The 17,789-nt window shown below is 39.7% G+C and overlaps 1 protein-coding gene across 2 annotated transcripts; it reads right to left on the bottom strand.

Annotated features, from left to right (window-relative positions):
* Nucleotides 1–61: 61 nt before the first annotated feature.
* On the bottom strand, nt 62–17,074 carry LOC132143984 (UTP--glucose-1-phosphate uridylyltransferase-like). Of its 2 annotated transcripts, none has more exons than XM_059554661.1 (10): nt 16,999–17,074; nt 13,644–13,771; nt 8,975–9,082; nt 7,555–7,740; nt 4,833–4,966; nt 3,791–4,088; nt 1,166–1,363; nt 840–1,082; nt 589–693; nt 62–510 (listed from the first exon to the last, which is right to left on the bottom strand). In XM_059554661.1, exons 2-10 carry the CDS (start codon nt 13,740–13,742, stop codon nt 403–405), a joined length of 1,479 nt encoding a protein of 492 aa, XP_059410644.1. In that variant the 5' UTR covers nt 13,743–13,771; nt 16,999–17,074; the 3' UTR covers nt 62–402. The 2 variants fall into 2 exon arrangements, with proteins under 2 accessions (XP_059410644.1, XP_059410643.1); XM_059554660.1 differs by lacking the exon at nt 16,999–17,074 and adding an exon at nt 14,328–14,698.
* Between the last annotated feature and the right edge of the window lie 715 nt (nt 17,075–17,789).

Raw genomic sequence — 17,789 nt, 5'->3', positions numbered from 1 at the left:
ATTAATCATTAATATAATTCTAATGTGTTTCTAATCACTTGAGTTACTCCAAAAAAGGACATTTTGAAGTTCAAAAACACTTTAATTTCTGTCTTAAAGTGAACAGATCATTATTTAAAGGGCCGTCTCCTTTTTCCATCATCTGACACTTGTCTTCATTGTTAAACTGAGTGAGCTACAAACCAGCCAAACCAGTCTTCTTTAAAAACCCATTACACAGTCCTTTGTAAAATTCACTGTCAGAAGCATTTACAGTGAATTCTGATTGTTCTCATTCAGGCATTTAATGCTAATTGGACGGTTTTTGATAATCACACACTCAAATCTGACACACGTTTCCACACACACATGTAAATGTCCAGGTAAAATGATGGATGTGGTTGTAGTTCAGTTGTGAAGGTCTCAGTGGTCCAGGATGCGCAGGTTTCCAGAAACGATCTTGTTCTCCAGCATCGCTCCGGCCGGGATGTCGATTCTATCTCCATGATTAGCGATAATGATAACCGTTCCCTGTTGTACAGAAACAACGAGTCACAATTTGCACACATGATGTGTGTGTAAACGCTCACAAAAATCAGACGTTCGTACCTTGAGTGTGACTTGTTTTCCGAAGGTGACATCTCCTGATACAGTCAGGTGATCCAGCTCCAGCATGTCTGGGATGCTCTCAATCCTTTTCAGGAAGTCTTGAACCTAGAAAGTAAAAAAAAAAAAAAAAAAGAGTCTATTATTGAGGTATTGAGTATTTTACATGAAAGTCAAGCTCTCTCTTCATGTTTAAGTGGGCGGTTCTTGTCCAGAATAAGCAGCACAGTGTCAAAGTCCTTAGTGAACCTTACTTTAGTGAAGGAGCTGCCCAGTTTGACGTGAGGTGTTGTGGGAAACTCTCTCTTGGGGCTCATGGTCAGAGAGCCTGCGTTCATGCTGTACAGGTTAGACATGACCAGCAGAAGGTCCGAGGTGGTTTTGACGGGCAGGAAGCGGCTGCGGGGCACGTTGATGCCGAGCGCGTTGTCGAAGCTCTTCATGGCAGCGCCCACAGCTGTCTCCAGCTGAATGACGTTGAGACCACCGTCAAGAGTCTGGAAACAGAACAAAAGCCAGTTTCACAACCAAACATCCACACAAGCGTTGTTCTCTGTAATGGAGAAGGCGTGAAGGTCACCTTAGGGTTGACAATGATCTCCATGTCCATGGCATTCTTTTCGTGAAGCCTTTTAATGGCCGGCAGGCTGATCCACAAGTTGTTGGTGTTGAAGATCTTGAACTTGGTGACTGATTTAAACTCATCTACATGAGCTTTGGGCACCTGCGCAATCTCCAGCAGCCTCAGTTTACCATCGTACTGTGTCAGTGTGCCACCCTGAAACAAACAACACCGAGTGACTGGAATGACATCAGCCAACGAGCTTGAAGATACACTCACAACGGCTTCACTTAGGGGTATAAAGAGCTTTGAAAGCACTCAGACAGGAATGTTCAATGCAAATGAGTTGATAGAGGGAAACAAGCCATAATTCTAGTTTCAATATTATTTATTCTTCAGACATTTTTCTGTAAAAAAAAGAAGTATCCGCTGTATAAAAGTGACCAGCATTTGGTTTTTAACCAGTGATAATGAATAGGATTCATTAATTTGGAAATGAAGCAGCACTGAGATCCCAATATCCCTGGGATTGAACCACTTACGGCCTTCAAAATGAAGATTCCGAAAATAAAAAAGAGCTCTTAAGAACCCGAATCTAATATTATGCACCCGGACAAGTACGTTCAATGCAACTGTTTTGATGGAGGGAAACAAAACAAATTTTAAGTTGCAACATTATTTGTTCTTCAGACCATCTTCAAAAGAAAAAATGTATAAGCTGTCCACTGAAAATGTATAAAATTTAATGATCTGCTCCTGGAGCCATACTGAAATTCCATTATCTCTGGAACTGAACCATTCAGGGCTTTAGAAATAAAGATGTCAAAAGAAAAGTTTGTTAAGACCCCAAATCTAATAGGGCATTAAGAAATCTTTAATACTTCTTGAGTTACAGGCATGTAAACTTTGGAGAACAAATTTTGAAAAGTGCTTTTTCCCCATATTTGAATGGCCACCATTGGCACATGATGCTACAAAGATTGCTGAAGTCAACAGATTTTACTGACAGACCTACCAATCTCTGTGCAAGAGTAACATTATGACACTGCCATCTTTCTGAAGTCAGTTTTAACCACTGATCTATATATATAACTGGATCGCTCATCGCGTTCTAAACATAGAAACTGCCAACAGACAGTCAAGCCACCGGAAGTGTTCGATCTGCCATTTTACTAATTCCTACCAGCAGAGAGCACCATTGAGTTACATTCAAACCGCTGTCCTAAAATAACTGTATTTGAACAAATCAGTCAAATGGGATACGTTTTTATGTTATGTGTATGTAAATTCATCTTTACTTCAGATGTTATCTGCAGTGTTTACGGTCTTTTGGGGCAGTATAAGCGAAATATTCAAATCATTTAGGTGGGTGTGTCTGCTGTGCACTGACGACACAGGTAACTGATCCAACACAAAATATAGCATATTTCTTTATTAACATAATTTTTAGGCAATTGTTAAACATGAGTATTAGTATCGGAAATGGATTTGAATATATTACAATGGATAATATAATTATGTTGTTAATGTTGTTCTATAAATGAAAAGCTTAACTTACTATCTGGGGAATAAAGCTTTGTGTCTTTAAATCCGTAGTGTATATAGTCATTTATTTCTCTGAATAAATTCAGATTTAAGAATGAGCAGTTTGTAGTTTGTTATATATGTTGAGGTCATGTCTGTCTGATCTTCATCATGTTCATGTTCGCTACTGTAATGAACGTAGCTTTTTAATAAGTAGGGGAAATTCGCGACCTTTAAAAAAATAACCGTTTACATGCCTAGGGTGTTTGCATTGTAATAATGTACAGAGATACTTCATATTTATAATCGCTGACTTGTTAGGTGATGTTTTCTAATTAAAATCATACAATTTCCTATTAATTCAATGGAATCTTAACGCACACTAGGGATCACCAATATGGCCGTGCAGCGGCTTCACTTTCATGACGTCATGAGCAATCCAGTTCTATATTATAGATCAGTGGTTTTAACCCTCAATAATTTGGCTCCGAATCTCAGGTTATTTTTTATTTTATTTTGACCCCACTTCAAAATAGTGGCTTTGCTTTTTATCTTCATTTAAAAAAAGGTTACCGTACCAAAATCAAATTTGTGGGGACCTGACCACCTCTGGTTGAGTTGACATGGAGTGACCCACAACGAAAATGACACCAGGGAGAAAACAGCAGTAAAGAAAACACAGATGCCCAAAATTGGCCTGTGATTTGATTTGACCTGCCATGCCACATCACAAGAAAACAGGTGCCATCAAAGCATATCCTAATTTGAATTAAACATGAAAAACACTGTCAGTGTTGCTTTCAATAAGAATTACAACTTCATTTTCTTCTATAAATCAGCTCTCCTGTTTTTTTCCTGTTTTTACTAATGGAGAAGGTTACCTACCTGAGCAAACTTTTACCTATATATACAAACAAATTTTGTTTTGACCTGATTTTGTTCAAAATGATGTCACACCAGTCTTTCGCCTGAAGTACATCACAGCCTTTAGATGACCATTTCAATCAAAAACTGTCATTTATTACCCTTCAAGTCTTCTGAAACCAATCTGAACTTATAAAATGATCAGTTTTGAAGAATGTTCATGAAAGACATGAGCGATACGGTAACAACACTCACCTTCACGTCAGCTCGTGTCTTATCGGTGACCTCCATGACAAATTCGCAGCGTTTGTCACTGGGCTGGCTCATCAGGTGGTTCAAGATGTGCAGGTCCACCGTGGCTCCCAGGTTGTCAATGTTGGACACAAAGATGTACTCTTTCCCTTCTGCGATCAGCTTGTCCAGCAGGCCGGAGTTGAAGAAGCTGGCGTAGATGTCTCCGTGCCCGGGTGGGTACCAGGCCTCTTCATTCTCACCCGTCAGGCCCATGTTAGTGGCCACGGGTAACAAAGACTCCTTATTGATCCTGGGATACCTGCGCAGGACAAGGTGACAATGGAAAAGCAGTGGAGAAACATCTTGCATAAGTGTGCAAGAAATGGGTGAATCAATTTTTAAATATGAATGAATCAGTTACTGATGTTTTATTGTAACGATTGGTGTTCCCAAAACTGAGTTAACAAATATTGCTGAAGTCAACAGATTTTACAAACAGACCTACCAATCTCTAATTACATTGTAATTAAGTGTTTTTATATATTCAAAAAAAAACAGATTTTCATGACTTATGTTCAATTAACACTACACTAAAATACTTAACTTGATAACATACAAGTACAATATTTTCCAGAAGTCACATTGGCTAAAAAACGCAGATAAGTCACATCAGCGTATAGGTCACATTTTATTATAACATTCAGAAATAATGTAAAATACCGGTTAAAAAATGTCACTGTCACTCCACAACAAATCCTTTACATTTAATTTAGATATAAACATTCATGAAACAAGTATAAAACAAACATATTAAGCATTTATTTTCAAGCATAAATTAATTTATTTAAAGCAAAACTGAAAGGACTGGCATGTAGGAAATGTGAAATATTGATAAAATTATACTTCTCTCATTCTACGCATGTTTTGTACACTTGACACTAACGGCTGAATATAAGTCACAGCATGCTTTAGAGATGATAAAAAACTGAGTTTTTTTCTAATAAATACGGCACTATCATATTCCTCTCTGTGCTAGATGAGGATGATGAAAGCGTGTGTGTACCTGCTCTGGTTGAAGGTGTGGATCTTGACGCGGTGATGTGAGTACTTCTGCAGGATCTTCTTGGTGTCTTCATCTGTGTTGAAGGAATTCATCAGCACCAGTGGCACGTCTGCATTATACGACTTATTCAAATGCTGAAAGAGAGAGAGTCACACAAGGTCTTTCATTTGATACAGAAAAATTATTGTGAAATTCAAGGTTTTTATTTTTATAGATGACTGTAAACTGATGTGCATGTATTTGTTTGATATAGTATTGATTGTATTGATATCTGTGGTTTATAAGCTAAAAAACAAGACCTCAACGGATAGTGATGGTATTGACATGAAAATAATAAAAAACACAATTGATTGCATTATTAAACCATTATATTATATAATTAATTATTCTTTTACAGAAGGAGTTTTCCCAGATAGTATGAAAACAGCTAAGGTAATACCTTTTTTTAAAGCTGGAGATAAACATATTTTTAATAACTATAGACCAGTATCTCTCCTATCTCAATTTTCCAAAGTGTTTGAAAAACTCTTTGTTAATAAATTAGACAACTTTATTGAAAAACATGAATTATTAAATGAAAATCAGTACGGATTTAGGTCAAATAGGTCTACAAGCTTGGCTATCATGAAAATTATTGAAGATATTACAACCGCAATAGATAGAAATAAATACACAATAGGAGTGTTCATTGATTTAAAGAAGGCATTTGACACTATAGATCATCAAATTCTCATTTCTAAATTATATACTTATGGAATTAGAGGAGTTGCACTGGACTGGTTAACCAGCTATTTACAACAACGACAACAATATGTTGAGTTTGACGGTTATAGGTCAGAATGTATGAATATAGAATGTGGACTACCACAAGGCTCAATTTTAGGACCCAAACTTTTTATTTTATATATAAATGAGATTTGTGAGGTTTCAAACATGTTACACTATGTATTATTTGCAGACGATACAAATTTATACAGTTCAGGAAATGACTTGAAAACCTTAGCTAATAATATTGAAGATGAAATGATTAAACTAAAATTGTGGTTTGATGTAAATAAATTATCTTTAAATTTGAATAAGACAAAGTTTATGATATTCAGCAATAAAAGAAAGGAGGAAGTCAGCTTATCTATAAACAATGTAAACATTGAGAAGGTGTCTGAAATCAGATTTCTAGGAGTCACCTTAGATGAGAAATTGACGTGGAAAAGTCATATATTGCATATAAAAAATAAAATGGGAAAAAGCTTATTTATCTTGAATAAGGTTAAATACAGTTTACCATATAATACAATGAAAATGTTATATTGTTCAATGATTTTGCCTTATTTAAACTATTGTGTAGAAATATGGGGAAATACATATCATAGCAACATTATGCCTTTATTTATTTTACAGAAAAGAGCCATTCGCATTATTTTTAAAGCAGGATATAGAGACCATACAAATCAATTCTTTATTAGGTCAGGATTATTAAAAATTAAAGACATTATAGAATTACAAACTCTATTAGTGATGTTTAAAGCTAGAAGCAAAGCTCTTCCAAATGACTTACAAAAGTTATTTGTTTTTACTTCTGAAGATGAAAATCACAGACGGCCGTATGACTTTAAACATCAAATAGCAAGAACAAATTTGAAACAAATGTGTTTGTCTGTTGCTGGAGTAAAAGCATGGAATTCTTTAAGGAAAGATTTAAAAAGCTGCAAAAATATTTTGGAATTTAAAAGGAGTTATAAAAAGAAACAACTTGAATTATATCAAACTGAATTTTGATTTTGTTTGTATGTGATCATTGTAAAACGTTTAAATAAATATCAAATATGTTGGAGTGTGGGTGATGGTGGAGGGAATAATGCTAATGTTATCTACTATTTATGTTAATACATTTTGGGTGATGCTAATGTCATCTATTATTTATGTTAATAAATTTTGGGTGGTGGTGGAGGGAACAATGCTAATGCCATCTATTTATGTTTATAAAGGGGGCAGATAAATATAAGAATATTATTCTTCCATCTGCTCCTTTCTGATCATGGAAATGTAAAGGAAAAATTCATATGAATTGTGTGTTCCTTGGACAAATAATGCATTTTCATGAAAGGAATAAAAGAGAAATGAATGAATGAATGAATGAATATATAATATCAAGATATTCCTCTAAATGCCTTCAATTTAGTCATGTGGAAAAAGCCCGAAATTACACAACTTTGGGGTATACGGTCAATGACACGGAGGGAAACCTTCACCAAGGTCTGAAACTGCAAACACAGTCTTACCTTATCTTACACGGATCATGTAAAAGCTAAAAAGAAATGTTTAAACCCATGCACTTGACACATCATCCACTGTTCTGACGATTATTAACTACTATGTTCAATTATAATTACTTATGCTCAACTCCACATACATCAAAGGTTTAGGGTAAATACGATTTTCAGAGGAATTACTTTCATTCAGCAAAGAGGCATTAAATGCATCAAAAGTGACAGTAAGACATTTATAATGTTACAAAAGATTTATATTTCAAAGGCATCTTTTTCAGCAGCATATTAGAAAGCTTTCTGAAGGACCATGTGACACTGAAGACCAAATTGAATACAAATAGAAAACAGTTATATGAAACAATAATGCCTTGGTGAGTATAACATCACCAAGTGTGTATTCTATAAAACACACAATTCTCAACTTAGGTTTTTGCTGGAAACATGTGATGTAATACCTCGATCTGCTGTACGGTCAGGTCCAGGAAAGTGTTTTCGTTTCGGACGCTGATGAGACTTTTGGGTCCTTTGCAGCCCATGCTGGTCCCCAAACCTCCATTGAGCTTCACCACAGCCAGCTTATTAAGACTGGACGCCACATCGGCAGGAAGACCCTTCAACTTGATCTTCTCATAGGGCTGAATCTGTTGAGTGAAATACACATGTATGATTTATACAGGAAACACACAGACTCATTATTAATCACTCTCTCAGGATACAGAAACCTTGTATGGAGTCAAGATAATTAATTATCTGAAGTGTGCTTTTTTTCCACACCTTTCACTTGATTAGAAATGTACTGCAGGCCTACAATCTTGTTTTATTAAATGAAACCCTTTGTGAAGGTTACAGGACGCTCAGTTTAATCAGAGCAAAGGTGAGAAAGACAGCGGTTTCAGTTTTTAGCGCAGGGTTTATTTACTCCAGTCAAACAGAGCAGAGCTGATGGACCTTCAAACTCGAAATTTCTCCTATCTAGCAAAGGCATTAACCTTGAGATCATGACACGAAGAGCAGAAAAACTGTGAGAGCTACTGAAACAGAGCCTTCCAAACAGCATTCTTCTGTATGAATTATGAGTGGATTTGATCTGATCTCTTGGATTTGGGTGTGCTACTTTTGATAACAGCTTCCTGATGCTGATGCACACACACTGACATCATGAACTTAAATTGTGTAGTGGTCGTCCTAGTTTCATCACAGCAGCAACACAAGCATGTCCACCAGTGTGACAAAACATAAAATCTGAGACGTCGATCCAGAAAATGACACACACACAAGTACTCAGCTGACCGATCAAGCATCCAGCCAGTGAACGCTTCCACGGATGGGGACTGAAATAGAACCATTGAGAATTATGCTACACCATTCAGTGCTGATCTAGACGCAGCCGTGATGTTTATTTCATAATGGGTTTGATGACTCTCAATCTACTGGAGCTGATTTCAGATCATTCGTCCTGATTTACTATGTTCTGTAACGCGAGTTTCACAGCGGCTGGTTGAAAAGAAATGTCAGGCAAGCTTGTGGGATGCTGGAAGTGGTGTGCTATTCATAGTCTAACCTTCAGTGTGGGATTTGCAGAGGGGCCGTGGGTTATTTGGGGAGGGGATCAACAGGGAAATGTCATGGACTTGATAAACCGCCCATACACATGCATGTTCTCGCTATTTAGTGAGAATACTCCAGCCCTTCAAACAACTTATACTGATAAAATATGTTGTATTATATAAGGTAATAATTGTTTAAAAAGGACATCTTTTTAGGACTGTGCAGTTTAATTGCTTTATATCTATTTTTATAGCTATATGTTAATTTCACATTTATATAAATCATCCTTAGAAGCCACACGAGGTGTCAAGCGCTCTTTGGTCTCACCGAGCCTTCGGGTGGTCTCTGGATCTTGGCCCAGTCAACAGACGGCCCCTTCTCCTGAAGGAAATGGTGAAAGAGCTGCTTGAAGCCCTCGAAGTCTTTCTTGGAGATCTGCAAGAGGCACAAATAACCATATTACAGATCAAATGTTCACATTTTCAATCAATTTTTACCTTCAGCTCTACAGTATCTCCTGAAGTTCAATATCATGTTTATTATTTCAGGGCCGATAGTGAAGAGGAGTCTTTCAATTTTCAAATCAACAAATGAGTCACACATGAAAGGTCAACATTTGTGAGGCTTTTGAGAAGCTTGTAACTGACCTGGAATATTTTATTTTTAGTTAAAGGTTTATTCAATTAATTAAGGTGAGACACTGCAGGCAAAAACACTGTTTTTCCAAGCACCTGTCAATTTTGAGATTTTGGGCTTTTTGGTTTTGCATAAAGTGCTTTTTCAAACTAGTGGAAGGAAAACATCCAAAAGACACTGTTAAGTGTTTCTTTTATAGCACTTTATCTGTTTGTGTCAATAGATTTCAATTAAAATACATATTTTTAAAGGCCGTTTTCTCAAAATGAGTTTTTTCTTCAACATTGAGCCATAAATCTCCACTTCAGTAGCACTTACACACACCAAACTTGACATTTTTATTCCTGTCTATATTCTGAAGATTTTTACAGAGGGATTTGTTCATATATATTTTTCTTGATTATATACAACATTTTATTCCCCCCAAAATTGTGAAAATATATTGTTTTCTGGCTGTTCAAAGTATTTTCTGAATTATGGAGTGACAAAAAAAGATAACCAGAATTCCCTCTGTAAAAACATTTGACTCTCATCCATCTTCTTCCGCTTATCCAGGGCCGGGTCGCGGGGGCAGCAGTCTAAGCAGAGAACCCCAGACTTCCCTCTCCCTAGACACTTCCTCCAGCTCTTCTGGGGGGACAACGAGGCGTTTCCAGGCCAGCCGGGAGACATAGTCTCTCCAGCGTGTCCTAGGTCTTCCCCGGGGTCTCCTCCCAGTGGGACGCGCCCGGAACACCTTCCCGGGAAGGCGTCCAGGAGGCATCCGGAACAGATGCCCGAGCCACCTCAGCTGACCCCTCTCGATGTGGAGGAGCAGCGGCTCTACTCTGAGCTCCTCCCGGGTGACTGAGCTTCTCACTCTATCTCTAAGGGATCTCCCAGCCACCCTGCGGAGAAAGCTCATTTCGGCCGCCTGTATCCGGGATCTTGTCCTTTTGGTCATGACCCAAAGCTCATGACCATAGGTGAGAGTAGGAACGTAGATTGACCGGTAAATCGAGAGCTTCGCCTTGCGGCTCAGCTCTTTCTTCACCACGACAGACCGGTACATCGACCGCATTACTACAGAAGCTGCACCGATCCGTCTGTCAATCTCCCGTTCCATCCTTCCCTCACTCGTGAACAAGACCCCAAGATACTTAAACTCCTCCACTTGAGGCAGGAACTCTCCACCAACCTGAAGTGGGCAAGCCACCCTTTTCCGACTGAGGACCATGGCCTCGGATTTGGAGGTGCTGATTCTCATCCCAGCCGCTTCACACTCGGCTGCAAACCGTCCCAGTGCATGCTGAAGGTCCTGGCTTGATGAAGCCAACACGACAACATCATCCGCAAAGAGCAGAGACGAAATCGTGTTGTCACCAAACCTGACCCCCTCCGGCCCCTGGCTGCGCCTTGAAATCCTGTCCATAAAAATCATGAACAGAACCGGCGACAAAAGGCAGCCCTGCCGGAGTCCAACACGCACCGGGAACAAGTCTGACTTACTGCTGGCAATACGAACCAAGCTCCTGCTCCGGTCGTACAGGGACCGGATAGCCCTTAGCAGAAGGCCCCGGACCCCATACTCCCGGAGCACCCTCCACAGGCCGCCGCGAGGGACACAGTCGAATGCCTTCTCCAAATCCACAAAGCACATGTGGACTGGTTGGACAAACTCCCATGAACCCTCCAGCACCCTGTAGAGGGTATAGAGCTGATCCAGTGTTCCACGGCCTGGACGAAAACCACACTGTTCCTCCTGAATCCGAGGTTCTACTATCGGCCGGATTCTCCTCTCCAGTACCCTGGCATAGACTTTCCCAGGGAGGCTGAGAAGTGTGATCCCCCTGTAGTTGGAACACACCCTCCGGTCCCCCTTCTTAAAAAGAGGGACCACCACCCCGGTCTGCCATCCCAGAGGCACCGTCCCCGACTGCCACGCGATGCTGCAGAGGTGTGTCAGCCAAGACAGCCCCACAACATCCAGAGACTTGAGGTACTCAGGGCGGATCTCATCCACCCCCGGTGCCTTGCCACCGAGGAGTTTCTTGACTACCTCGGTGACTTCAGCTTGGGTGATGGACGAGTCCACATCTGAGCCCTCAGCCTCTGCTTCCTCAATGGAAGACGTGACAGCGGGATTGAGGAGATCCTCGAAGTATTCCTTCCACCGTCCAACGACATCCCCAGTTGAGGTCAACAGCTCCCCACCTCTACTGTAAACAGCGTTGGTAGGGCACTGCTTCCCTCTCCTGAGGCGCTAGACGGTTTGCCAGAATCTCTTCGAGGCCGACCGATAGTCCTTCTCCATGGCCTCACCGAACTCCTCCCAGGCCCGAGTTTTTGCCTCCACAACCACCGGGCTGCAGTCCGCTTGGCCTGCCGGTACCTGTCAGCTGCCTCAGGAGTCCCACAAGCCAACCAGGCCCAATAGGACTCCTTCTTCAGCTTGACGGCATCCCTTACTTCCGGTGTCCACCACCGGGTTTGGGGATTGCCGCCTCGACAGGCACCGGAGACCTTACGGCCACAGCTCCGAGCGGCCGCTTCGACAATGGAGGTGGAGAACATGGTGTTCATTATGGACAAGCTGTAACTAGCACAGAAGTCCAATAACTGAACACCACTCGGGTTCAGATCAGGGGGGCCGTTCCTCCCAATCACGCCCCTCCAGGTGTCACTGTCGTTGCCCACGTGGGCGTTGAAGTCCCCCAGTAAAACGACAGAGTCCCCAGTCGGAGCACTTTCCAGCACCCCTCCCAGAGACTCCAAGAAGGCCGGGTACTCTGCACTGCCGTTCGGCCCGTAGGCACAAACGACAGTGAGAGACCTATCCCCGACCCGAAGGCGCAGGGAAGCGACCCTCTCGTTCACCGGGGTAAACTCCAACACATGGCAGCTGAGCTGGGGAGCTATAAGCAGACCCACACCAGCCCGCCGCCTCTCACCATGGGCAACTCCAGAGTGGTGAAGAGTCCATCCTCTCTCGAGGAGTGTGGTTCCAGAGCCCAAGCTGTGCGTAGAGGTGAGCCCGACTATCGCTAGTCGGAACCTCTCAACCTCACGCACAATCTCGGGCTCCTTTCCCGCCAGTGAGGTGACATTCCACGTCCCTAGAGCTAGTTTCCGTGTCCAGGGATCGGGCTGTCGAGGCCCCCACCTTCGACTGCTGCCCGATTCTCTAAGCACCGGCCCCTTACGGTCCCTCCTGTAGGTGGTGAGCCCACGGGAAGGCGGCCCCACGTCGCTCCTTCGGGCTGAGGGGGGGAGGCCCGGCCACCAGGCGCTCGCATACGAGCCCCAACCCCGGGCCTGGCTCAAGGGTGGGGCCCCGGCTGCGCCATACCGGGCGACGTCACGGTCCTTTTATGTGATCTTTTCATAAGGGGTTTGTGAACCGCTCTTAGTCTGACCCGTCGCCTAGGACCTGTTTGCCTTGGGAGACCCTACCAGGGGCATATAGCCCCGGACAACATAGCTCCTAGGGTCATTCGGGTACTCAAACCCCTCCACCACGTTAAGGTGGCAGTTCAAGGAGGAGAACATTTGACTCTAATATGTCAAAAAAATTAAACAAAAAATTTGAAACTGATTTCATCTAGTGTTCAGATTTTTGTACTAGACATTTATGCAAATTAGCACATATTTCATTAAATAATGCCTCATTTGCATATTTAAACATAACATTTTTGTTAGTAAGTAAGGTGATAACTATTAGTTATTTTTTTTGCCCTATTCACCTGCAGTGTCTCGCCTTAAATGCTTTAGAGCTGAATCAACACGTTAGTGTGATTAATCAAACCACTAATTACCCTGTATAACACTGTGCAGCATATAAGCATAATTAATACTCTGAAGAGTCTCCTTTAACCTTTAGACTAAACCTTCTGGTGATGCATCATGGGACGATAAAGGCTGTAATTAACACACACCTCCTTCGTTAGGTCACCATTTCATGGGCTACTGCATAAAATCTAATTAATGAGACTAACTGCATAATGTGTGTGACATAACTGCTCACAAGAGCAGTTTAATTGGGAATAAACATCTCAAACTTTTTTCCAATCTGTGCATAAGACTCAGCTCATTTTCAAATTATTATAAGCAAATATTAATGGGTCAATGCCAAATAACAATGTCTTATTGCGTTTACCAAACATATAAACATTTTTATGCATGTTAGTTCAATGCATATTTAAAAAAATAAAAAAATATTCATACTAATTCTAAAATAGATTTAATGTGTTTGATCTAATGGCTTTGAAATGGTCATGTGAGCAGGTGGTTAAGACATATACATGCAGTCAAGGACAGAAGCACCACTGGAACGTGTTTGTCACCTGAGCTGAGCACATAGTTTGTAGGACAAGGGTCTCACCTCCGCCTCTGATGGCTTGGCAGTGGTCAGGAGCTTCTCCAGCTCTGTGTGCATGGAGTTCTCATGCTGCAATCTCAGCTTCTCCTGAAACTCTGCCATCCCTGCATTAGGGCTGATTCTATACAGATCTACACACATGCAAACACAGGGAAAGAAAACATTACTGACAACAACCTTAAATGTTGTGACGACATTGCAAATGGTCATTATTTTAATTCTTGAGACTATTCTGTTCCAGCCTGGTTTTAAGTAACTGGCGTATGATTTAAATAAATCAGCTAGAATAGTTAGAATGTCTTGATGTTTTAGAAACTAATCTCTTATGTTCACCAAGGCTGTATTTATTTCATTAAAAATACAATAAAACATGTGAACTATTATTACTACTACTGAACTATGATAATTGAGCACCAATATTAGTTGATAATTAAACAGCAAATAAATCAGCATATTAGAATGATTTCTAAAGGATCATGCGATGTAATTCAGCTTTGCGTCACAGGAATAAATTACATTTTAAAATATATCTAAACAGAAAATAGTTGTTTTAATATTCATTTAAACAAATGTTATAAGACTTAGAGCATAAGACTTCTTTCAAAAACAAACAAACAAATAAATATTCCAAATGTTGACTTGTATACTACAGTACATTTTTTTCAAGGCTAGGAAGGAACCACTTACCAGCAACAAAAGACATGATTACAAACTTCTGACAGCTCTCAGACTTTAAAACCAGTATATATATTAGTCCTGAATTGAATTCAGCAGTCCAGAAAGGTCAGAATCACCAAACTGATACTGACAATTTCTTCTTTTGCACTAAAATAACTACAACTGCAGAGGAAGCCGTTGAAAAGATGCATTGAGTACCTCAAATCTACTGAAAGAGAAAAGCTACTAAAACTTTAGTGTTCAAAACAGTACAACCGGCTCCCAGCATCCGAACCCTGTGTAAAGCCTCGGCTCTTTGAAGTCAGATAAGATTTCAGACAGATTCACAGACTGTTGTGTCATACACAGGATACCCAATCAGGGCTTTGTAATACACCGCTGAAAGAGATGCGCAGAGAGAGACAGAAAGCGCATGATTCTTTTAATAAAGTCCAGCACTGCCCACCCATCACGTCACGGAAAAAGTAAACAAGTCCAGAAACGCCGAACAACTTTTTTGGACAATGAATGCATGTGGCAAGTAAATAAGGCTATTAGTCACTTCCAGTGTTGGGCTATAAAAAAATGTATATATTACTCATTACTAGTAACTCCTTTCAAAAGCAATATTGTTACTTTACTTATTACTTTCTAGCAACAGTAATTAGTTACACTACTAGTTTCATTACTAAGTTGTTACTGTGTATCTTCTACATAAAATTCTTCTAAAATGTTACAACATATGTGTGCTTCATCATCTGACCAAAATCCACATTGGATCGCAGTCCGAAGTTATTGTAAGCACTCAATAGTGATTGATAGAGACATTCAAATAGAAGTGTTCATATGTAGCTTGAAGCTAATCGTAATTTCTCTGTTACCCATATGCGATTATATTTCATTATGTATCATCAAATCACATAAGTTTGTAAGAGAATGTTTAATTTTCCAAAAAGATTCTTAATAATAGTAATATAATGTACCACATACTGATCAGAGGGATGTGGGTGGGATGTAATGCCAAAGTAAAGTAAAGCCACAACTTACACAACTTTTTTTTTGTCTGACGAAATCAATATAATGCTATATTTATATCTGCTGAATGTAAGCTTTTCCATATTCCAAGCTTGCCTGCTGCACTGGGGACATCACATGGCTTTGCGAGTCCTGATAATTATGAAACTAAATCTAAGGATTATTGGACTGTTGGCATAAAAATAAAAATAATAATAATAAAATAAAATGTAAGTAACTAAGCTGTTTTATGGATGGTAACTAATATTATTACTGAAATCTTATTAGTAATTAGTTACACTACTAGTTACTGCAAAAAGTAATATTATTACAGTAACTAAGTTACTAGTCTGCCCATCACTGGTCACTTCACATCGCTTTGTCACGTATACAGCAGCACCAACTGGACGCTGCTGAGCAATATGCTTTCTTTCATTCCGTCCAAAGCGTTGAACGCTCGCATAGAACGCGCTTTGAGTTCGTTAGTATGGTGTCAGGGAACGTTCCTACGGCGTAATTCTGACCCTTTTGGCTAGCCATACGTTCTCCTACAGTAAAACGCGTGCATATGCTGCATTCGTGGGGATTTCTATTTAATGATCTTTCCCATGTTGGACACTCAAAAGATTCGTTTACCGAACCTTTCGTTACTTTGTGATCCGGTTAATTAGAAACGCAGAGTTTACACAGGACCTATAGAACGTGTCTGAGATTCGAATGAGCGTCATTAGTTCGCGAGAACGCTCGTTTACTGACCCTTTGTGTGAGTTAACGTGAATTGTTAGTGAAAAGTGAAACCGATTTGTTAAAAAATTAACAGTGTCTGCTGCTTTAAATGTTTTAATGAGGAGGGATTGATTGGTTGTCAACGTTTTAATAATTAATTAACTAGATTTTAAATATCGTTCCTCTGTGTTTAGTTAAGCTGTGTCAAATTTGGAACAAATTGTAAAAACTTATATCGTTATTGTCCTTGGTGTGAATAGGCCTATTATAAACAGTTTATTAAATATGTGCATTGTATTGTAGGAGTTTTGCCGTTGTTTTAGAAAGACAGCAAGCATTACCCATCATGAATTGCTAGTATTTTTATTTTTTTTAATAGGCTAGTTCCTATTGTTTTGTGAAGATATGGGCTCTAATCTTTCACATTTAGAACGAATTTTAAAACTATCTTCATCGTTATTGTCCTTGTTAGACCAATTATTTTATTGTATAGTATTGTATAGCATTTTATTGTATAGCTTTTGCAGTTGTTTTAGAAAAGACATCAAGGCACTTGGCCCAAAGCGTTAGCCACTTTACTAATTAAGGTTGTTTTAGCCACTTTGCAATTCTTCTAGCTCTTTGAAACGCAATAACGCCTGTTTGAATGTCAAGTAGGACTGGAAGTTTGACTGATACAGCAAACAGCTATTGCATGAGGGGGAGTTAGCTTTTTGCCTTGAACATTGTCCTAACTGTAACTGTAGCTCAATCTCAAAGTCAAAGTCACAAACATCCTGGATTATGTCATGAACTTTGCTTATGCAAGAAGAACTCCAAGGTCATCGGCCCCTTGCAAGCAAACACAAGCGCACTGCCCACAGCTCGGGGTTTTGAGGGGTTGGGGAACTATGCTCAAGCACATCTAGACAGCAGACAGGCTCGCTTGCTCATTTTTGACAAGCCATGCGAGGATACTCACGTCCACTGTAGCGCAAGCTGTTTCACAGGCGGAAGTGTCGCGTGAAAACGGTGTGTGGGTCTGATGTTTGTATACGGACCAATCAGAGCAGGAGGCGGTCTGGCTCGACCAATCATATTTCAGTCAATTGCGTTCTATTTGTTGATGGCGTTCGACTGAGTAAACATGTGAAACAGCGTCATCTCTTGAATGTGGTTGTAAAATAACATATACCTTTTTTCTTGTGTTTTACTGTTTACTTGTATGTTTTATCCAACTGCGAGTGCTTTATTTAGTGTATGGCAATTAAGCAGGAATATATGGAAGTCCCTCTTCCACCAAAAAAAAATCATGCTTTAATAAAAAAAGTCATGAGTAAACAAATCGATGTTCTGACATACTAGGTTATATTTATTTGATGAAAAGCAGAAATGCACATAAACAGCCGAAACTGACAAAAATACTTTTATTTCGTATTTTATGGCATAATTTTAACCTCGTCAATAATCATGACTTGTCATAGTTTAGATTAGACATCTCACAGGCTTATTATATCATTGTCATAATTTAGACTTTTCATTTTGTAAATGTGACTTACCATGTCATAAGTTCGACTTTAATCATAATAATTATGATTTATCAAAGCAATACAAAGTGGCAGAAATGGGCTTCCATATGTTTACTATCCCCTTCGACCAATGAATTACCATGATTTCTCAGTCTTTTTTTAATATAACGATCCCTAAAATAATCAAATTTATATTCACCGTTATAATTTTCTAGGACACTTCTAGGCTTTGAAATAATTTTTT

This window comes from Carassius carassius, chromosome 7, assembly GCF_963082965.1.
Source record: "Carassius carassius chromosome 7, fCarCar2.1, whole genome shotgun sequence".
Lineage (NCBI taxonomy): Eukaryota > Metazoa > Chordata > Actinopteri > Cypriniformes > Cyprinidae > Carassius > Carassius carassius.
This window is presented reverse-complemented; position numbering and strand designations above follow the sequence as displayed.

Coding starts and splice junctions, on each gene's coding strand:
- LOC132143984 (XM_059554660.1), bottom strand. Junction 7,741..8,974: donor AGAGACCACCCGAAGGCTCG/GTGAGACCAAAG, acceptor TTCACTCAACAG/ATTCAGCCCTATGAGAAGAT. Junction 4,089..4,832: donor CACACCTTCAACCAGAGCAG/GTACACACACGC, acceptor TGTCCTGCGCAG/GTATCCCAGGATCAATAAGG.